General features: G+C 56.3%; 1 protein-coding gene across 8 annotated transcripts in view; it reads left to right on the forward strand.

The window, feature by feature from the left end:
* The first annotated feature begins 424 nt into the window (after window positions 1–424).
* CACNA1B (calcium voltage-gated channel subunit alpha1 B) overlaps window positions 425–20,945 on the forward strand; it is a 175,257-nt gene continuing 154,736 nt past the window's right edge. For 4 of the 8 annotated variants that reach the window (XM_029054327.2, XM_029054330.2, XM_029054331.2 and 1 more), the window contains exons 1-3: window positions 426–811; window positions 3,852–3,957; window positions 8,572–8,711. In XM_029054327.2, coding sequence (XP_028910160.1) covers window positions 459–811; window positions 3,852–3,957; window positions 8,572–8,711 — 599 coding nt within the window. In that variant the 5' untranslated portion in view covers window positions 426–458. Of the gene's footprint in view, window positions 812–3,851; window positions 3,958–8,571; window positions 8,712–20,945 lie in introns of all 8 variants that reach the window. The other 4 variants (XM_029054325.2, XM_029054326.2, XM_029054328.2 and 1 more) reach the window with 2 other exon arrangements.

Genomic DNA, 20,945 nt, shown 5'->3' on the forward strand with positions numbered 1-20,945 from the left:
ACCCGAGGGGAGAAAAGACCCCCAGCCGAGCCTGAGGGGAGAAAAGCCCCCCCGCCCCCAGCCGAGCCTGAGGGCCGAGAGGACCCCCCCCCCCGTCCAGTCCAAGCTGAGGGGCGAGAAGCCCCCCGGCGTGGCCTGAGGGGCGCCGGACCCCGCCCCCCAGCCCGAGGCGCGGCCAGACCCCCGAGCCGAGCCGCCCCCCGCCCCCCGCGCCCCGCCCCCAGCCTGCGGGCCCCGAGCCCCCCGGGCCCCGAGCCCCCGGCCGGTCCGGCCGCCCCGGGGCAGGGCAGGGGGCGGGGGGCGGGGGCCGGGCGCTGAGGGGAGGGTCCGGGGGGGCCCCCCGGGCCGGGGATGCCCGGTCCTCCCGCCGCGCCCGCCCCGGGGATCGCGGCAGGGCCGGGGCTGCGGGCACGGCCAGGGGCAGGGGCACGGCCGGGGGCACGGCCAGGGGCACGGCCATGGTTCGCTTCGGAGACGACCCTCTGGGCCGCTATGGGGGCGGGGGCGGGGGCGGCCCGGCCGGAGGGGTCCGGCCCAACAGCCGGCCGGGGCCCGGAGGCCCCGGGGGAGGAGGCGGCGGGGTCGGCGGGCCCGGAGGGCCCGGAGGAGGAGGAGGCCTGGGGGGGCCGGGGGGCGTCCAGCCCGCCCAGCGGCCGCCCTACAAGCAGTCCAAGGCGCAGCGCACCCGGGCCATGGCGCTGTACAACCCCATCCCCGTCAAGCAGAACTGCTTCACCGTCAACCGCTCCCTCTTCGTCTTCAGCGAGGACAACATCATCCGCAAGTACGCCAAGCGCATCACCGAGTGGCCATATCCTTCCAGGGCCCTCCTCCTCCTCCTCCTCCTCCTCCTCCTCCTCCGGGGTCCCCCACACCTCCCCACACACGCCTCTCCTCTCCCCCCCACCTCGGTCCCTCGGCCGAGTTCGGGGAGCGCCGACCCTGTGCAAGGCGCTGGGTTCGAAGCGGGCGCTCAGCCAACGGCGCTGGGCACGTAGTAAGCGCTTAAATGGCATGGCGATGATCCGGCTGGGCGCGGAGCCCTGGCCTAAGCGCTTGGGAAGGGCAGGTGTTCATGCAGTCGTCTTGAGGGAGCTTGAGAAGCGGCATGGCTCAGTGGAAAGAGCACAGGCTTGGGAGTCGGAGGTCATGGGTTCCAATCCCGGCTCCGCCACTTGTCGGCTGGGTGGCCTTGGGCGAGTCACTTAACTTCTCTGTGCCTCAGTTCCCTCATCTGTAAAATGGGGATGAAGTCGGTGAGCCCTACGTGGGACGACCTGATTATCTCGTATCTACCCCAGCGCTTAGAACGGTGCTCGGCACGTAGTAAGCGCTGAACAAACACCGACATTATGTGAGTGCAGAGCGCTGGACTGAACGCTTGGGAGAGCAGGCTTTCTATGGAGGGCTCAGTGCAGAGCACTGGACTAAGCGCTTGGGAGAGGAGGCGTTCATTCAGTCGTATGTATGGAGCGCTTACTTTGCAGAGCGCTGGACTAAGCGCTTGGGAGAGGAGGCGTTCAGTCGTATGTATGGAGCGCTTACTGTGCAGAGCGCGGGTTTAAGCGCTAGGGAGAGCAGGCTTTCTATGGAGGGCTTAGTGCAGAGCACTGGACTAAGCGCTTGGGAGAGGAGGCGTTCATTCAGTCGTATGTATGGAGCGCTTTCTGTGCAGAGCGCTGGACTAAGCGCTTGGGAGAGGAGGCGTTCATTCAGTCGTATGTATGGAGCGCTTACTGTGCAGAGCGTTGGACTAAGCGCTTGGGAGAGGAGGCGTTCATTCAGTCGTATGTATGGAGCGCTTACTGTGCAGAGCGCTGGACTAAGCGCTGGGGAGAGGAGGCGTTCATTCAGTCGTATGTATGGAGCGCTTACTGTGCAGAGCACTGGACTAAGCGCCAGGGAGAGCAGGCTTTCTATGGAGGGCTCAGTGCAGAGCACTGGACTAAGCGCTTGGGAGAGGAGGCGTTCATTCAGTCGTATGTATGGAGCGCTTACTGTGCAGAGCGCTGGACTAAGCGCCAGGGAGAGGAGGCGTTCATTCAGTCGTATGTATGGAGCGCTTACTGTGCAGAGCGCTGGACTAAGCGCTGGGGAAGAGCAGGCGTTCATTCCGTCGTCTTGATGAGGCTCTTACTGTGTGCAGAGCGCTGGACTAAGCGCTTGGGAGAGGAGGCGTTTATTCAGTCGTATTGATGGGGCGCTGGACTGAGCGCTTGGGAGAGGAGGCGTTTATTCAGTCGTATTGATGGGGCGCTGGACTGAGCGCTTGGGAGAGCAGGCATTCTATGGGGCGCTTACTTGGTGCAGAGCACTGAACTAAGCGCTAAGGAAGGTACAATACGGCGATAAAAGAGACAGTCCCTGCCCACAACGAGCTCGCAGTCTGGGGGCGGGGGAGGCCGAACAGCAACACAAACAGAGGTACACGCCCGTGTGCACACCGGGATCCGCCTGCGTGTACACGCCCAATCGGGTGCTCACCCTTCATTCATTCATTCAATAGTATTTACTGAGCGCTTACTATGTGCAGAGCACTGGACTGAGCGCTTGGAATGGACAGATCGGCAACAAAGTCCCTGCCCTTTGAAGGACAGAGTCCGCGGGCACCCTCGAGCGCACACTCGGACACGCGTGTGTACACGCACACACACAGAGAAGCGGCGTGGCTCGGTGGCAAGAGCCCGGGCTTGGGAGCCAGAGGTCACGGGTTCGAATCCCGCCTCTGCCACCTGCCAGCTGGGTGACTGTGGGCAAGTCACTTCACTTCTCGGTGCCTCAGTTCCCTCATCTGGAAAATGGGGGTGAAGACGGGGAGCCTCACGTGGGACAACCTGAGGATCCTGTATCTTCCCCAGCGCTTAGAACAGGGCTCTGCACATAGTAAGCGCTTAACAAAGACCGACAGAGACTCGCGCGCAGGTTCCCCGAGCCCACGGGCAGATTCCCAGCAGGTGCTCGCTGCAGACCGGCGGGGGGGGGGGCGGGGGGGGTTAAGGGCGATGTGGGGGTGTCCTGGGGGTGTCCTGAGGGTCCCCTCCCGCCCCCCGGGGTCAGTGTGGTCCTGCCACCGCCCCGTGGAGACTCTGTCCCGGGGGGGGGATGTCCGGCTGACCGCTGGGTCCCTCCCTCCCCGGGCGCCGTCCTCGGTGCTGAGCGCCTCTCCCAGCTCTGGGACTGCGGGGGAGACTCCGTCCCGATCAGGTGGGCTCGGGTGGGGCAGGGGGCTCTGGGCCGGGATGATGATAATAATCATGATGGTATCTGTTAAGCGCTTACTCTGTGCAAAGCACTGTTCTAAGCCCTGGGGGAATACAAGGTGAGCAGGTTGTCCCACATGGGGCTCACTGTCTTAATCCCCATTTTACATTGAGGCCCAGTGAAGCGACTCGCCCGAAGTCACACAGCTGACAAGCGGAGGAGGCGGGATTAGAACCCACAACCTCTGACTGGGCAACGGGGGCCCCGGGCCTGCTGGGGCGGGGCCGGGCACGGGAGACTCTGGGTCGGGTGGAGCACGGGGGGCCCGGCCAGGTGCGGGTGGGAGGGGCTGGGGGGATCTGCCCTCCCCTTACCAGCTTAAACGAAACCAGAGACGTTGTTTTCCGATGGCTGTTCAGAAAAGGGAACAGGAAGGCGGGGTGGGGAGAGGGCTTTCTGTCCGGCCTCTTCAGGAGGCGGGGGCGAAATGGCCACGTTTCCCTTCTCCTGCTCATCTGGCGGGAGGCGGGGACCCTGCAACGGGAAACAGGTCCCATCAAACGACCCTCACCCGGTGGAAGACCCCCGTCCCTCCCCCCCGCCCACCACCTTCCCCGTGCGGCCACAGTCCTTTCCTTAACAGAGCCCACTCCGTTTGAATATATGATTCTAGCGACAATCATCGCCAACTGCATCGTCCTGGCACTGGAGCAGCACCTGCCTGACGGAGACAAGACCCCCATGTCCGAGCGCCTGGTGAGTAGCCGGCGGGGCCTCTCCCTGGATGGAGTCTCTAGCCACGGACACCCCCTCCCAATCCCCGAAAGAGCAGGCCCGCCGCCTTTCCCGGCCTCCCGGAGATCGATCCGAGACACGGCGGAGGAAAGCCATCGATTTTTCCCGGGAATGAGCCGTTCCGCCTTCCCAGCTACGTGCAGAGCGCCGTTCTAAGCGCCGGGGTAGATACACGGTGATCGGGATGTCACAGTTTTAATCCCCCTTTTACGGATGAGGGAACTGAGGCCCGGTGAAGTGACTTACCCGCAGTCACCCAGCTGACAAGTGGCAGGGTCGGGATTCGAACCCATGGCCCCTGACTCCCGAGCTCGGGCTCTTTCCGCTGAGCCACGCGCTTTAGGAAGCTGGAACGGCTTCGAGTGGGAATGCGAGGGAAAGAAGTGAGAAGCCCAGCACCCCATTCATGCCCGAAGCCAACAGACGCACGTGAGAGCAATTCGATTTATGACTTCCAAGCCAAAGCACCGGGGCCTTGGGGCGGCTGGTTGCCACAACTGCCCCGGGGATTGCAGCGGGCTCCACCGTGACACGTTTTAGTCATTAAATCGGTGTCACGCCGAGGTTACCGGCCACCACGTCCCCTAAACACCCCCCTTCCCCAGCCTTTACTTGGGGAGCGAGGCGGATTTATTGAAAATCTCTATTAGAAATTATTATTAAAGTAGATATTATCATCTGCCTATCACTTATTTGTATTATAAATTGCTTAGTGCTTATTCCAACCCGATTTGCTGGTACTCGCCCCGCGTAGAAGCAGTGTGGCTTAGTGGATAGATTCCCCCCCCCCCCCGAGGCAGAAGGTCCCGGGTTCTAATCCCAGCTCTGCCACGTGTCTGCGGAGTGGTCTTGGCCAAGTCGCTTCACTTCCCCGGGCCTCCGTTTCCTCATCTGTAAAATGGGGATTGACTGGCAGCCCCTTGGAGGGGGCAGGGACTGGGTCCAACCTGTTTAAACTTGTCTCTACCCCAGCGCTTAGAACAGTGCTTGTACATAGTAAGCGCTTCACATTATTATTATATTTTATATTATTATTATTACAGTGCCTGGCGCATAGTAAGTGTATAACAAATACCTCAATTACTATGAAGATGATTCATAATAATAATGTTGGTACTTGTTAAGCGCTTACTATGTGCCAAGCACTGTTCTAAGCGCTGGGTTAAGGATGTTGGTATTTAAGTGCTTACTATGTGCAGAGCACCGTTCTAAATGCTGGGGTAGGTACAGGGTAATCAGGTTGTCTCACCTGAGGCTCACAGTTAACCCCTATTTTCCAGATGAGGTAACTCAGGCCCAGAGAATAATAATGTTGGTATTTGTTAAGCGCTTACTATGTGCAGAGCACTGTTCTAAGCGCTGGGGTAGATACGGGGTAATCAGGTTGTCCCGCATGAGTCACAGTCTTAATCCCCGTTTTACAGATGAGGTAACTGAGGCCCAGAGAAATGAAGTGACTTGCCCACAGTCACACAGCTGACAAGTGGCAGAGGCGGGATTCGAACCCATGACCGGGGTAGATACAGGATAATCAGGTCCCACGTAGGGCCCACGGTCTTCATCCCCATTTGACAGATGAGGTAACTGAGGCACAGAGAAGTGAAGGGCCTGGCCCAAGGTCACGCAGCCGATCTATATCAACGACTTGTCTCCCCCTCTAGACTGTAAGCTCGTCACGGGCAGGGGACCCGTCCGCGAATTCCGTGCTATCGTGCGCTCCGAAGCGCATAGTAAGCGCTCAGTAAATACCCGCGATCGATTTGAGAATTAATATAGCCCCTCCCGCCCCAAACAACCACCCGGCCTCCCCTCCTCGAATAAATCCTCGAGGCCCGCTTCAAGCCGGGGCAATCCGAGCTCGCCCATTAGACACCTGAGGATTTGTGGCTTTCCGTAACCTCCTCGGCTCCATTTCCTCTAAGCGCTGTTGTGTGTCTCCGGCTCCCTTAATCGTTCCGCTTTCTAATCCCCGGGCCCTCGTGGCCTGGCTTATCGATGGCCGCAGCGGCCGCTGTTCAGTCGCCGTAGCTCACATTCACCGACCTCAAGGTTTCCCTTTGTCAGCTCGGCCTTCCTTGGGAAGAAAACCTTGGAAAAGCCCCATGTGGGATGGGCGGCCGGCGGGGTCACCGAGGCTGCCTCGCTCCTCGGTGAGATTTCCGCTGCTTTCCCCAACGTCTACCTGGAGGTGCTTTAGACTGTAAATCTCCCACACTGTGGGAGTCGACCCTATTTATTGAGCGCTTCTTGTGTGCAGAGCGCTGTACGAAGCGCTCGGGAGAGGTCAAAATAGCAGACACGTCCCCTGCCCACAGGGAGTTTACAGTCTAGAAGGGGGGGGGCGGGGGCATTAGAGAGAGAAGCAGCGTGGCTCAGTTGGAAGGAGCCCGGGTTTGGGAGTCAGAGGTCGTGGGTTCTAATCCCAGCTTCGCCACTTGCCAGCCGGGCGACTTTGGGAAAGTCACTTCACTTCTCTGTGCCTCGGTTCCCTCATCTGTAAAATGGGGATGAAGACTGCAAGCCCCACGTGTACATCCTGATTACCTTGTACTCCCCTCCCCTCCCAGCGCTTAGAACAGTGCTTGGCACATAGTGAGCGCTTAACAAATACCATCATTATCATTATTAATTGTAGAGATGAATAAAATTACAGATATGGACAGTGCTGTGGGGCCGGGAAGCGAGATGAATACCTCTCTCAATACTGTTGTAGTGGACTCTCCCAAGTGCTCAGTACAGTGCTTAATACAGTTCTAATCCCGGCTCCACCCCTTGTCTGCCGGGTGACCTCAGGCAAGTCACTTCACTTCTCTGTGCTTCTGTTCCCTCTTCGGTAAAATTAAGACTGGGAGCCCTATGGGAGACAGGGACTGTGTCCAACCCAGTCTCCACCCCAGTGCTTAGAACAGTGCCTGGCACACAGTAAGGGCTGAACAAATATCATTAATAAATACATAAATAAGACTGTGAGCTCCATCCCACCTCTGCCACTTGTCAGCTGTGTGACTGTGGGCAAGTCACTTCACTTCTCTGGGCCTCAGTTACCTCATCTGTAAAATGGGGATTAACTGTGAGCCCCACGTGGGATGATCTGATTACCCTGTCTCTACCCCAGCGCTTAGAACAGTGCCCTGCACATAGTAAGCGCTTAAATACCAACATTATTGTTATGTGGGACGGGGACCGTGTCCAACCTGATCTGCTTATATCCGCCCCAGCACTTACTAATGGTGCCTGCCAAGTAGTAAGTACTTAACAAATACTATCATTATTATTATTATTATTAAGCCCTGGACCCACCTACTGCCCAATTCTCATCTTTATTGGCTTCACCGGAAAGGTCGGGAGGGGCCGGTCTCCGTCACTCAACAGCTCCCTCCCGATCCGTCATCATGGATGTCTTCCTGCCCCTCCAGAGGGGCCACGAGGGCGAGGAGGCTTTATCGAGTGCCCTTTGAACCAAGCCTCTCTTTGCCAGCCCTCCGCCCCAACCCCGTTAAGATGGCCATTTGAAACCCAAGGGATTACATTAGGAAACCAACTGGAAGCGGTAATGATTTTCCGTAATCCTAGGTGGTTTCAGGACGGAACTTTCTCCGCCGGGCTTCTGGCGTCCCCACGATTGTTCCACCGCGCACGGTTCACTCGATTGAGTGGGAGAGTCACCAGGCCACCCGTCCAAATTGCCCGGTGCTCTCACCTTCTGACCGGCCTCTCCCCGACCGTGGCCGGTGCCGGCAACCGGCCCCCCGCCCCCCATCGAGATTCAGAACAGTTGGTGATTTTTATGATCGAGATGTCTCCCCAATCGGATGGGACGGCAGACTTCACCCAGACTTTTTTTTTAATGGTGTTTCACACTGTGAGAGTTCTATACCGAGCCCCGGGGCAGGTACAAGATAATCGGGCTGGTTACAGTCCATTTTACAGATGAGGTAACGGAGGCACAAGGGAAATGAAATGACTAGCCCAAGGTCACCCGGCAGACAGGTGGCAGAGCTGGGATTAGAACCCAGGTCTTCTGACTCCCAGGCCTGTGCTCCTTCCACTAGACCACACTGCCAGGGAAGGGGAAATCGTCTGGGGTTTGTCTTTTGGGATCCAGGCTGGCCGACTTGCCAGTCCTGGACGGGGCTTTGGCAAATGATTCTCTTCTTGGGCGAGTCATTTCACTTTCCTATGCCTCGGTTCCCTCGCCTGTAAAATGGGGATTAAGGCTCTGAGTCCTATGTGGGACAGGGACTGTGCCCAACCCGATTAGCATGTATCTACCACAGCGCTTAGAATGGTGTCTGGCACATAGTAAGTGCTTAAAAGATACCAAAACTATTCTTGTAGGGGAATTAACTCAAACGTTAGCATGTTTGCCCACACTCTCCACATTAACAGCACAGTTTCCTAATAGTTCCTCTGGACCGTAAGCACGCTGCAGGCAGAGAACATGTCTCCCGACTCTGCTATACCGTCCTCTCCCAAGCGCTTAGTCCAGTGTTCTGCACACAGTAAGCGCTCGGTAAATACCGTTGATTGGCTCAGTCAGTCCCACTGATGGAGGCTGTTCCGTTTTCTCTCCAGGACGACACCGAACCCTACTTTATTGGAATATTTTGCTTTGAGGCCGGGATAAAAATCATCGCCCTGGGATTTGTTTTCCATAAAGGCTCCTACCTGCGCAACGGCTGGAACGTGATGGATTTCGTGGTCGTCCTCACGGGGTAAGTGGCTCCCGCTGCCGGCCGGGGCGGACCGGGCCCCGAACCCCCGCGTCTCGTTTTCCAACTGCTTTGAGTAGGGGGCCGAGGGGGGCGATCCATCTTGTCGTAAAGTCCGGCCCCTGGGTTTCCGAGGGACGGCCGTTCTGGAGAAGCGAGTCATGTGGAAACACTCTTGGAACCTGACGGGAAATGGTTTGGAGTGCATTTGTGGCTCCGAGCGGGATTACGACTTGCTAGGTTGCTCTCCGGTTCCCAAGTCCCAATCGAAGGCGATTATTCCCAAGGGGCATCTGTTTAATCCCTGCAGTGGGGGACTGTCCTGAGCGGGAGGGAGAATGAATGGATGAAGTGCACGTAAAGGCACAGACCCCGTGCTCGCTCCTGCAGACGGCCGTGTGTGCGGCCTTTGACCTCGGCCACCCGGAGCCGACCGCGGCTTGGGTTAGTGGCCGTCACTGCCGTTTTCTCAGATTCGGAGACAAGGGAGCCGCCGAGGGTCACTCTTCTTGGGGGACACAGAAGAAGCTGGGGACGAGGCTAGGCCTGCTGGGCTACTGCGAAGCGTGTGTGTATCTATGTGTGTGGTGGGCTGCTTGCCCCTCTTCAGACAGCACCTGTAGTCACAAAAATCACTGAGGAGGATTGTGTGTTTGTGGAGGGTCTCCCTTCTTCCCCCGCCAACCTCCCCATCCTTTTCCAGCACCTCTTCCTGACTCCCTCCACGTCATCGGGGCGGGTTCCCTTTCTGTTTTTCCCGGAGCGGTGCCCACCTGCCATTTCTGGTGACTTTGGGGCCACACAGGCCCACCTTCTCCTCCTCCTCCTTGGCTAGGCCACGGCCCCTCCCCAGCATGAGCTGCAGCTGGGGCTTGGCCAGGAGAGTCCCCTCCCCTGGCTTCCTTGGCCTTTCTCCTCGGACGGAGGGGGGCCCCGGGGATGGCCGGTCGGCCCGTGGTCTCCAGAGCAGTTCGGGAGGCTTGTCCGTCACGACAGAGCCCCTGCCTCCGGCCTGCAGTGGACTCTAGACTCAGACCCCCCCTTCGGGGGTCCTCGGGGACCCGTAATCGCCGGTGTGTCGGTGGGGAGAAGGCCAGTGGCTCGGAGGGCGAAGCAGAGGGTGCTGAGGGCCCGCGGGTGCTCTTCCTTCGGGCCTGGAGCCAGGCTCGGTTGGCTCGAGGGTGCGATCGTGACCTTCCCTTTGCAACACCGGGCCGGCCGGCTCTGCTGACTCGTGATTCGCGGAAGCCAAGGAAAGAGGGATGGTCAGAGCCTTTGGATGAATCTCCCCTCTGTGTGACTCGGTTTTGGCAGTGAGAAGAGGCTCTGGGCCTGCGAGTCCACCGTGCGCTCAAACCGAACTAGGGGTTTGGGGGACAAGCAACCGAAGTAAGATCACACCTCCTCCAAGAGGCCTTCCCCGATTAATCCCTCTTTTCCCCGGCTTACTCTCCCTCTGCGTCGTCTAAGCACTTGGGTCTGTGACCTTTGGAAGTTTGACAGTCGGCCCGCCCCCGACCCCACAGCGCTTATGTACAGATCTTTAAATTCTAGTCAATCGTATTTATTGAGCGCTTACTTTGTTCAGAGCACCGTACTAAGAGTTGGGAGGGTACAGTAAAACCCTATAACAGATATATTCTTTGCCCACAGCGAGGTTACATTCTAGAAGCGATGCGGCCTAGCCGATAGAGCACGGGCCTGGACGTCAGAAGGACCTGGGTTCTAATCCCAGCTCCGCTACTTGTCCGCTGCGTGACCTTGGGCAAATGACTTCACTTCTCTGGGCCTCGGGTACCTCATCTGTAAAATGGGGATTGAGATTGTGAGCCCCACATGGGACAGGGACTGTGTCCAACCCGATTTGCTCATATCCATCCCAGTGCTTAGTACAGTGCCTGGCACATAGTAAGGGCATAATGAATGCCATCATTATTATTATTATTTCCCACTGGGATTGAATCACTCCAACATCATTTTCCAGATGTCCAGAGAATGACACAGCCTGGGATGGGTGAGCTCGTTGTGGGCAGGAAATGTTTGTTTATTGTTGTATTGTACTCTCCCAAGTGCTTAGTACAGTGCTCTGCACACAGTAAGTGCTCCATAAGTACGATTGAATGAATGAACAGGCATTTAGGGGTGTAGGTATCTAGGAGCATGTGGATGTGTGCGTGTTGCCTCCAGAGTTATATTTATTTTTCAAGGCTGTTTCCTTCATGACACGTTGGGCACCAAGTGCCGCCTCAAGAAGAGGAGCTGGCCACAAAGGTGTGCTTTATTCAGATTATCCCCGTAATTCTATTTGCGTGCCGTTCATTAGAGCCCAGGGTGCGATCGTCAAGGAACTGGTGGGAATTCTCCCGAGCTAAAGAGTGAGGGCAATGGAACGTGGGGATGCGTTGGAGGCACCAGAAGGAGGGCCGGATTAACAAAATCCCGATATCCTTTCCCGGCCACTCTTCGCCCGGGTCTTAGAACGACCAGGGAAGAGGGAGACGCTCGGAGGCACACGGTTTTACGGAAATGAACGTCGGCCAAGTCGGCTCGGTTGCTGGGGATCTCGGCCGTTGACGGGGACTCGGTCGGGTTTGCGGAGGCGGCGAGTTGGGAGCGGAGAGCCCCTGTGGGGGAGCGGAGCGGAAGGCCCAGGCCAGGCCCGATTTCACATTTCCCCAGCAATAGCTGCAGCTTGGTCTGTCCCTGGGCCAACGGGCGGCAATAAGGATCCCCCCCCCCGTCCCGATTCTAGGCGAACACGCGCAGTCCTTTGAAGTACTGTCTTGCTCACATCGAGACTTCTGGTTTCCAGCGGGGAGGCAAGCTGGGTGGGGCCGAGGCCTCATTCAGTCAGTCCGTCGTGTTTATTGAGCGCTTACGGCTGTGGAGCACTGTACTAAGCGCTGGGAAAGAACAATATAGTGATAAACAGACACGTTCCCTGCCCCAACGAGCTTACAGTCTAGAGTCGGGGAGGCAGACATCAATGCAAATAGATAAATTACAGATATGTACCCGAGTGCGTAGAAAAGCAGCCTGGCCTAGTGGCAAGAGCCCACGCTTGGGAGTCAGAGGACGCGGGTTCTAATCCCGGCTCTGCCACGTGTCTGCTGGGTGACGTCGGGCAAGTCGCTTCACTTCTCTGGGCCTCGGTGACCTCATCTGGAAAATGGGGATTCAGACTGGGAGCCCCGTGTGGGACAGGGACTGTGTCCAACCTGATTACCTTGTATCTATCCCAGCATTTAGAGCAGCGCTTCGCACCTAGAAGCTCTTAACAAATACCATCTTTATTATAATTAATATTGGGCATGAGTTCTCATTTAGGGTTGCCACAGCCCCTCATCCCCCCCCACTCCCCAGCTGGTGAGTTTCGGGGTCGCTAGTTTACCAGCTCCTGGTGAGAGAGCTGACAGATGACCACCCAGCTAATTAATCATTGGTATTTACTGAACGCTTACTAGGTGCGGCGCACTGTGCCGCGCGCTCGGGAGAGTCCAGTACAGAAGAGGCGGACACGTTTCCTGCCCCCTAAGAGCTAACCATCTCTCCCTTCTCTCCCCCATCTTCCAACCCCAGACCCCGGGACCTTTGGTTTCCTGCAGATGACGACAGACATTTTGTCCGTCAAAATCAAGCATCAAGAACTCGTTAATTAGAAAATAAATCAGAGCTCTGGTATCTCCAGCCAGGATCAATAGCTTATTGAGCTAAACTGGAGTCTAATAGATCGTGGAGGAAAATGACTTGTCTTATTGTTCCAGAAAGCATTCACTCGGTGACTTCCACCACAAAAATGCTGTGGTCTCTCATTCTCATTTCCTTGCAAGGAAGCCAGCTGATTTTCCTGTTAATAGAGTCAAAAGGGAAACAGTTGAGTAGCTGCTCTACTGGAGATTTCTTTTTGGGCGAGAGGAGGCCGAGTCTTGGGTTTTTGCGATCCCTTGGGAGATCGATCCTCACTGGCTCTTCCGCTTTTTATGGTATTCGTCAATTGCTTACTGTGTGCCAGGCACTGTACCGAACACTGGGGTAGACAGAAGTCACTCAAGTTGGACGCGGTCCATGTCCCACATGGGGCTCGCAGGTTCGATCCCCGTTTTACCGACGAGGGGACTGAGGCCCAGAGAAGCAACGCGACTTGTCCAAGGTCACCCAGCAGACAAGTGGCAGAGCCGGGATTAGAACCCCAGGCCCTCCTCACTCCCGGGCCTGGGATCGGTCCTCTAGCCCGCTCCGCTTTGCCCCCCAAGAGACAGATCTTGCCGGGCATTGGTTCCGTGTCCATAAATCGGTGGTATTTAGGGGCACTTTCTGTGTGCAGAGCACTGTACTAAGTGGCTGGGAGAGTCCAATACAACTGGGTCGGTAGACACGTTCCCTGCCCACAGCGAGCTTCCAGTCTAGAGAGCCGGAGATCGCCCATCCCCGACATTCCCAGTTTTTCCTCCCCGGCTTCAAAGTGGGGCTTGGATGCACTGGGCAAGGGAGTGCGGATGGTCCAGTGCATAGCACCACTCTCAATGAGAAACAATTCCAAAGCAGGAATAGGCAGGGGGCTATGGCTTCTTCCTGCTCTCCCAAAAGTCTTACTTGAGCAGGGGGTCCAGGCTATCGGCCCCGGGCGGGGAATGGGATTCGAAGGGTGACCCTAAAAACGGCCGGCCTCCCCCACGCCCTGCTAAATCAACCAATTGGTCTGTGGTATCTGTTGAGCGTTCACCGTGTGCAGAGCACTGGACTAAGCGCTTAGGAGAGGTCAACGAGAAGGGGGCGTGGCGCAGTGAGAAGCAGCATGGTGTGCTGGATAGAGCACGGGCTTGGGAGTCAGAGGTCATGGGTTCGAATCCCGGCCCTGCCACTTGACAGCTGACTCTGGGCAAGTCACTTAACTTCTCTGTGCCTCAGTTCCCTCATCTGTAAAAATGGGGATCAAGACTGTGAGCCTCCCGTGGGACAGCCTGATTCCCCTGTATCTACCCCAGCGCTTAGAACAGTGCTCTGCACATAGTAAGCGCTTAACAAAACTAACAGTGCAACAACACGTTCTCCGCCAGGCCGGAGGGCAGCGTACCAGACGTCCTGAGACGTTCCGAGATGTCCAGGGCAGAGGTCACTCTCCCTTGCCGGCCACGGTCCGGATCCCAACGCCCCCCGCCTCAGCCCAACTCCCCTCGTCCGGCCCAAGGCAGGGAGCTTAAAGCTAGCACCTCCCCCCTTCCCTCCCCCCTGCCTGAACAATCCCATCCCTCTCCCTTTCGCTCCCGGGATCGATTTGGATTTTCCAGGCGGAGTCATGGCCGTGGCTCGGTTCTCCCCCCTCTCCGAGAGAGGCTCTCTGCAGGCGGTTTGCCCGGGCCGTGGCCGCTCCTTGATGCATCCCTGGCTGGCGATCAAGGCAGGGCAAGGACTCCTGCCCCGCCGGCTCCACTCCGAGAAGCCGTGGCATCGGCTCGCCCGGGGCTGCCAGCTCCTGGCACCCGGGACCGCTCTGCAGCCGGCCGTCGGCCGGACGCCAGGGCGGGATGGGGAGGGCTGGGCGAGGAGCCCGACATAGCCGCTCGAGGGGGAAACCAGGAGCCGAAAGGGAAACCGGGGGGCGGGAATGCCACCCCTTCGTAGAACCCTGGGTTTGGGAGGGAGGCGATGGGTTCTGTGACAGGGATCCTTCCAGTCTAGGCTTCTTGGAAAAGATGTTCCACCCTCCCACCCTCTCCTGCTCTTCCACCCCGGGGATTTGGGTGTGTAGATGCTGGAGGGAAACCCGTCCCCCTCTTCTCTACAAGGGAGATTCAGGAGACGACTGTACGCTCATCTTCTAGAGAGTAAGCTCACTGTGGGCAGGGAACGTGTCTTTTACGGTGACATATGTACTCTCCCAAGTGTTTAGTACAGTGCTTATTTTCTGACTTGACTGATTGACTCGCTCTCTTTATTCATCCCCCCTCCCGGCCCGACAGGGCGTATGTCCATAGCCGTCATTTATTTATTTACATTCATGTCTGTCTCCTCCTCTGTGGGCAGGGAATGTGTCCGTTATATTGTCGTAGTGCAGTCAGTCGGCCAGTCGTATTTACCGAGCGTCGACTGGGTGCGGAGCTCTGTACTGAGCGCTTGGGAGAGTTCGTAACAACGATAAACCCACACGTTCCAAGCGCTGCGTTCGGTGCTGTGCACAGTCGGCGCTCAGTCCATCCGATCGATCGATCAATTGCTTGCCATCCCGAGGGGGCTGCGGAAGGAGGGCATCTGAAGTGAATCCGTCCCGGTGAGGGTGCGACCGGTAATCCTTGGAGAGCATGAAGCCCGGACCGTGAGGGCCGGGCCTCAGGATTGGCCAGCGAGAGGCGGGAGTGACGAGGGCTGTGACAAATGGCTATCTCCCCAGAGCGTGGGGAAGCGTGACAGGAGCATTTTTCAGATTTCCATCTCCCGCTGATTTCCATGTTGTTTGCCCGCTAACAAGTTCTCCGGAGCGCTTGGTGGTCCGAAGAAAACGGCCCTATCAGAGGGAAGCCTGGGCTCCCTTGAGATGAAAAATGTCTAGAGGTCTGCGTTTGTCTGTTCTGTGGTACTTATTGAGCACTTACTATGTGTCAAACACCGTTCTAAGCGCTGGGGTGGGTACAAGTGAATTAGGTCAGACACAGTCCCTTGCCCCACATGGGGGGCGACAGCTCTAAATAAGAGGGAGGACAGATATTGGATCCCCATTTTACAGATGTGGGAACCGAGGCCCAGAGAAGCCAAGTGACTTGCCCAAGGTCACACAACAGACAAATGGTGGAGCCAGGATTAGAACTCAGGTCCTTCTGACTCCCGGGCTCAACCCCTATCCATTAGGCCACGTTATTCATTCTTCAGGCCTGATGGGGAATCTCTGGGATAGATCCAAGCCCCCCACCCCACCTCTAGCTGGAGGAGCTGAGGTGGAGATGATAACAATTAAATAATGGTATTTATGATCTCTCTTATTGGTATTTATTATTATACGCTCTCAGACTCCTCCATTCCCACCGAAACTTTGAGCCTCGTTCGGGCTGCGTTTCACTATTGTGTCCAATCCCTTCTCCCCACTTAAACTTGTAGACTCTGAGACGCCCCCCCCCCCAACTGTTTTATTGTGTTCTCCCAAGCGTTTAGTACAGTGCTCTGCACACAGTAAGTTCTTAATAAATACTATTATTACTGCTACTATTATTTGCTTCACATCCCACTAGACTGTCAACTCCTTGTGGGCAGGGGATATGTCCACCAACTCTTGTCTGCTGTGCGACCTTGGGCAAGTCACTTAATTTCTTTGTGCCTCAGTTCCCTCATCTGTAGTAGGGGGATGAAGACTGTGAGCCCTCTGTGGGACAGGGACTGTGTCCAACCCGATTATTTCTATCTATCCCAGCGCTTAGGAAAGAGTCTGGCACATAGTAAGCACTTAACAGCTGCCATTATTATTATCAACTCTTACATCATCCTCTCCCAAGCGCTTACTACGGTGCTCTGCACACAGTAAGTGTTCGATAAATTTGATCGATTAATAAAGTGGTTCCTCTGGGCCCAGCGCCGGGATCCGTCCGAGACGGTCGGATCAGACACATCCCCTTCCCACCGGCTATGAGGAAGGGAGGACGGGAATTCTGTGGGGCCTTTGGGAAGCCGGCGGGGAAGTCAGTTTTCCCCCGGTGGAGGCAAAGGGTCCGCCGGCAGCCAGGACGATCGCTCCATCTCCGGGGGGAGGAAATGAACGGGCCGGTGATTTCCTCGGCTGGCACCTGTGGGGCGACATCCTCTGCGGAGCTGGACGGAGGAACGAGATGATCCAGCCGCGTTGCAATATCCGGCCTCCAAGACATGGCTCGGACACTCAGAGCGTCGCCTTTGCTCCCTCCCTCTCCCACCCCCACCCGACGGTCTCCTGGCGGCCCTTGGGCCTCGGGCCCCGAGGATGGGCCCAGGATGGGACCACCTCGGGAACGGCCTCTGGCCACGGGCCTCTGGTCTCCCCCAATCCTTCTGGTCAGTCATTCGTTCAGTTGTATTTATTGAGCGCTTACCGTGTGCAAAGCACTGCACTAAGCACTTGGGAAAGTACACTGTTGCAACAAACGGACACATTACTGCCCACAACGGGCAGAGGTCTTCGGCGTCATCCAGGCAAGAAGCCCTCCCTCTTACCGAGCGTCGTCGAGGTCAGTTCCCGCGTTTATTCGGACTGTGGGCCCCGTGTGGAGCAGGGACTCGATCTAACCTGAGTAGCTCGTATCCACCCCAGCGCTCGGTACAGTGCCTGGCCCGGAGTTAGCGCTTAACGCGTACCATTTCAAAACAGCAGCGACGAAGCCGAGATCCTCGGCTCTAGGGCCGGATTCGGAGAGAAGGAAGCCAGAGGTCTTGAGCGAGGGTGCCGGCTTTCATTTCCCCGTTCGGTAGGCGAAGCCTGAATGAGGACGCCCTTGTCTGTGGCTTTCTAAATTGCAGGCGAAATGAAGCAGGGACGCATTAGATAGAGAGCGGAGGCAGGGCAGCTGCTATAAAGCCCGAGATAAGAGGCCCTCTGCCTCTGCGCCTACATTATCTCCGCCTCCAACCTCTCCGCTTTCTCCTCCGGACCCTCGGATTCTCCTCGGGGCTTGGGCACCACTTTATCCCGGGGTCGCGGCCGGCCGAGCCGCGAGGGAACCGGCGAGAAGGTTCTAGAACTGAGGAAAAGCCCGTGGTGGGCGAGGAATGGGTCTGTCTACTGTCGGATTGTCCTCTGCCAAGCGCTTAGTACTGTGCTCTGCGCCCAGTAAGCGCTCAATAAATACGATCGAATGAGTGGGCTGTCCTGGCCTTCTGGTTTAGGGAGAATGGGGTGTGTTTCCCCGCTCCGGGCTTGGGGCGAGTGAGGGGAGGGGTCCGGCCGGCCTGTGCTGGAGACCCCCTCCATCCCCAACGCCCGGACCTCTCGGGCACCTCTCCGTGCCTCAGTGTCCTCCTCTGTAAAACCGGGACGAAGACCGTGTGCTCCATGTGGGACAGGGACTGTGTCCAAACTGATTAGTTTGTATCCACCCCGGCGCTTAGTACAGTGTCTGCCACATAGTAAGCACTTAAATACCATAAAAAGTAATAATAATTGTGGTATTAAGCATTCATTTACTCATTTAATCATATTTATTGAGCGCCTACCGTGTGCATAGCACCGTATTAAGTGCTTGGGAGACCAATAATAACAATAAGTAGGCACATTCCCCGCCCGCGGCGAGCTACCCGTCTAGAGCTCGTTGTGGGCAGGGATCGTCTCTCTATTCCTGTATTTTACGTTCCCAAGCGCTTAGTATAGTATTCCGCACACAATGAGCACTCAAATACAATTGAATGATTGAATGAATACAGAGGGAGACAGACATTAATATAAATTACAGAGCTTACTCTGTGCCAACCACCGTTCTGAGCCCGGGGGTAGATACAAGACAACCAGCCCCCACCCTTTGGACCACCAGTGTTCAGTTCGTTCGATTGTCTTTACTGAGCGTTTACTGTGTGCAGAACACTGTGCTAAGGGCTTGGGAGAGTACGATAGAAAAAAACAGCCACATTCCCTGCCCACAACGAGCTTATGGCCTAGAGGGGGAGAGTGCCACGTAATCTAATGGCCAGCCAGCCAGTTCTGTGGGAAGGCTTAACCTCTCTGGACTCTCAGTGGCAATTAAAAGAGTGAGCCCCATGTGGACAGGGACTGTGTCCAACTTGATTATCCTGTAGCTACCCCAGCACTTAGAACAGTGCTCGACACATAGTAAGTGCTTAAAAATACGACAGATATTATTATTATTATTCTCAGTCTCTCAATCTCCTGGCCAGCCAGTCACCTGACTTATAGGAATTAGCCCGGGTCGCTTAGAATATACACGCCTGTGGTCAGGGACTGTGTCTGCCCACCTCTGTTCATTCGGTCATATTTATTGAGCACTCACTGTGTGCAGAGCACTGTACGAAGTCCTCGGAAAGTACAAGAGAAGCAGCGTGACTCGGTGGAAAGAGCCCGGGCTTGGGAGTCCGAGGTCATGGGTTCGAATCCCGGCTCTACCACGTGTCAGCTGTGTGACTGTGAGCGAGTCATTTAACTTCTCTGTGCCTCAGTTACCTCATCTGTCAAATGGGATTAAGACTGTGAGCCTCACGTGGGTCAAACTGATTATCCTGTATCTACCCCGGCGCTTAGAACAGTGCTCTGCACATAGTAAGCGCTTAACAAATACCAACATTATTATTGCCCCGATTAGACTGTGCGCCCGTCCAAGGGCAGGGACTGTCTCTATCTGTTGCCGACCTGTACGTTCCGAGCGCTTAGTACAGTGCTCTGCACATAGGAAGCGCTCAATAAATACTATTGAATGAAATACTATTGAATGAAAGAAGAGTTCAGTAAATGCCACCGATTGATTGAATTCGTTGAGGTCCCCCGGGCGCTACCTGTCTACCAGAGAGGGCCTCTGCTGGGTGGGTGGGGAGGCGGGGGGGACCCGTCTATTTGCCCAAAGAGATAAACGAGGCCCCAGATGTCCGGCCCGGGGTAGGAGAGCGGGGCTGACCCTTCGGTTTCCAAGCCCCCGAAGCCGTCTTTGAGCAGCCACCCTTTCCTGCTTTTCCAGCTCGCCCTCTCCATCTCCCAGCCCCCCACCCGGCCCCGATCCGCCAGGCTCCGCCGCCCCGTTGGCTGTCATATTGAAATTCGCTGCGGAGCAGCTCGCTCCCTCGCCCGGTTTCTATGGCGACATTCCACTCGGCTCATTTCTGTGGGTTTCGCTTTATTTCCCTGCAGATAAGCCGGCCTGTGCTAATGGAGAGTCGGACTCCTTGGCCGCTCGGCCCCGGACTCCTGCGGTGAACTGGAAGCTCGTTGTGGGCAGGGAATGCGTCTGTTCCTTGCTGTGTTGTCCTCTCCCAAGCGCTCAGTACAGTGCCCTGCACTCAATAAGTACGATCGGATCAACCGGCCGGGACTGTCCTCCTGATGGCATGTCCGGGCCATCTTACCGCTGTTTGCCCACCCGCTGGTGGTTTGTTTTTTCTTTGCGCTTACTTTGTGCCAGGCGCTGTACTAAGCTCCCGGGGTCAATACGTCCTAATCGACTTGGACACGGTCCCCGTCCCACCTGGGGCTCTCAGTCTCAATCCCCATTTTACAGGCGAGGGAACTGAGGCCCAGAGAAGTGAAGCGACTTGCCCAAGGTCACCCAGCATTCATTCATCCAGTTGTAGTTATTCATTCAATAGTATTTATTGAGCGCTTAAGCACTGTATTAAGCGCTTGGAATGTACAAATCGGTAACAGATAGAGACAGTCCCTGCTCTTTGGGTTTACGGTCTAATCGGGGGAGACGGACAAGAACAATGGCAATAAATAGAGTCGAGGGGAAGAACATCTCATTAAAACAATAGCAAATAAATAGAATCAGGGTGATGTACATCTCATTAAACAAAATAAACAGGGCGATGAAGATATAGACAGTTGAGCGGACGAGTACAGTGCTGAGGGGATGGGACGGGGGAGGGAGAGGAGCAGTTACTGAGTGCTTACCATGTGCAGGGAGTCTGGGAGCCTACGATACAACAACCAACACATTCCCTGCCCACAAAGAGTTGATAGTCTGGAGGTTAGGTGGGAGGCGGGACAGGTGGCCCAGCCGGGATTAGGATCCAGGTCCTTCCGACTCCCAGGCCCGGGTTCTATCCATTAGGCCATGTTGCTTTATGCTGCTTACGCTGCTTTGTTGAGTGGTTAGCGTGTGGACTAAGTGCTTGGGAAAGTATAATAATAATAATAATAATGATGTTGGTATTTGTTAAGCGCTTACTATGTGCTGAGCACTGTTCTAAGCGCTGGGGTAGACACAGGAGAATCAGGTTGTCCCACGTGGGGCTCACAGTCTTAATCCCCATTTTACAGATGAGGTAACCGAGGCACCGAGAAGTTAAGTGACTAGCCCAAAGTCACACAGCTGACAAGTGGCCGAGCCGGGATTCGAAGCCATGGCCTCCGACTCCAAAGCCCGTGCTCTTTCCACTGAGCCGCGCTGCTTACAACGGCGCTGGGCATCAGAATCCTTGCCCACAAGGAGCTTACCGTCTATCACGGGTGGCAGGCACTAAAAATAAGTTACAGACAGGGGCGATAGTAGAGTATAAGAATCCGGACGTAAGGGCCGTGGGGCTGGGGAGATTGGCGACGTTTTTAAGTGGTTCCCGGCCAGG

The sequence above is a fragment of the Ornithorhynchus anatinus genome, chromosome X4 (genome assembly GCF_004115215.2).
Source record: "Ornithorhynchus anatinus isolate Pmale09 chromosome X4, mOrnAna1.pri.v4, whole genome shotgun sequence".
NCBI classification, from domain to species: domain Eukaryota; kingdom Metazoa; phylum Chordata; class Mammalia; order Monotremata; family Ornithorhynchidae; genus Ornithorhynchus; species Ornithorhynchus anatinus.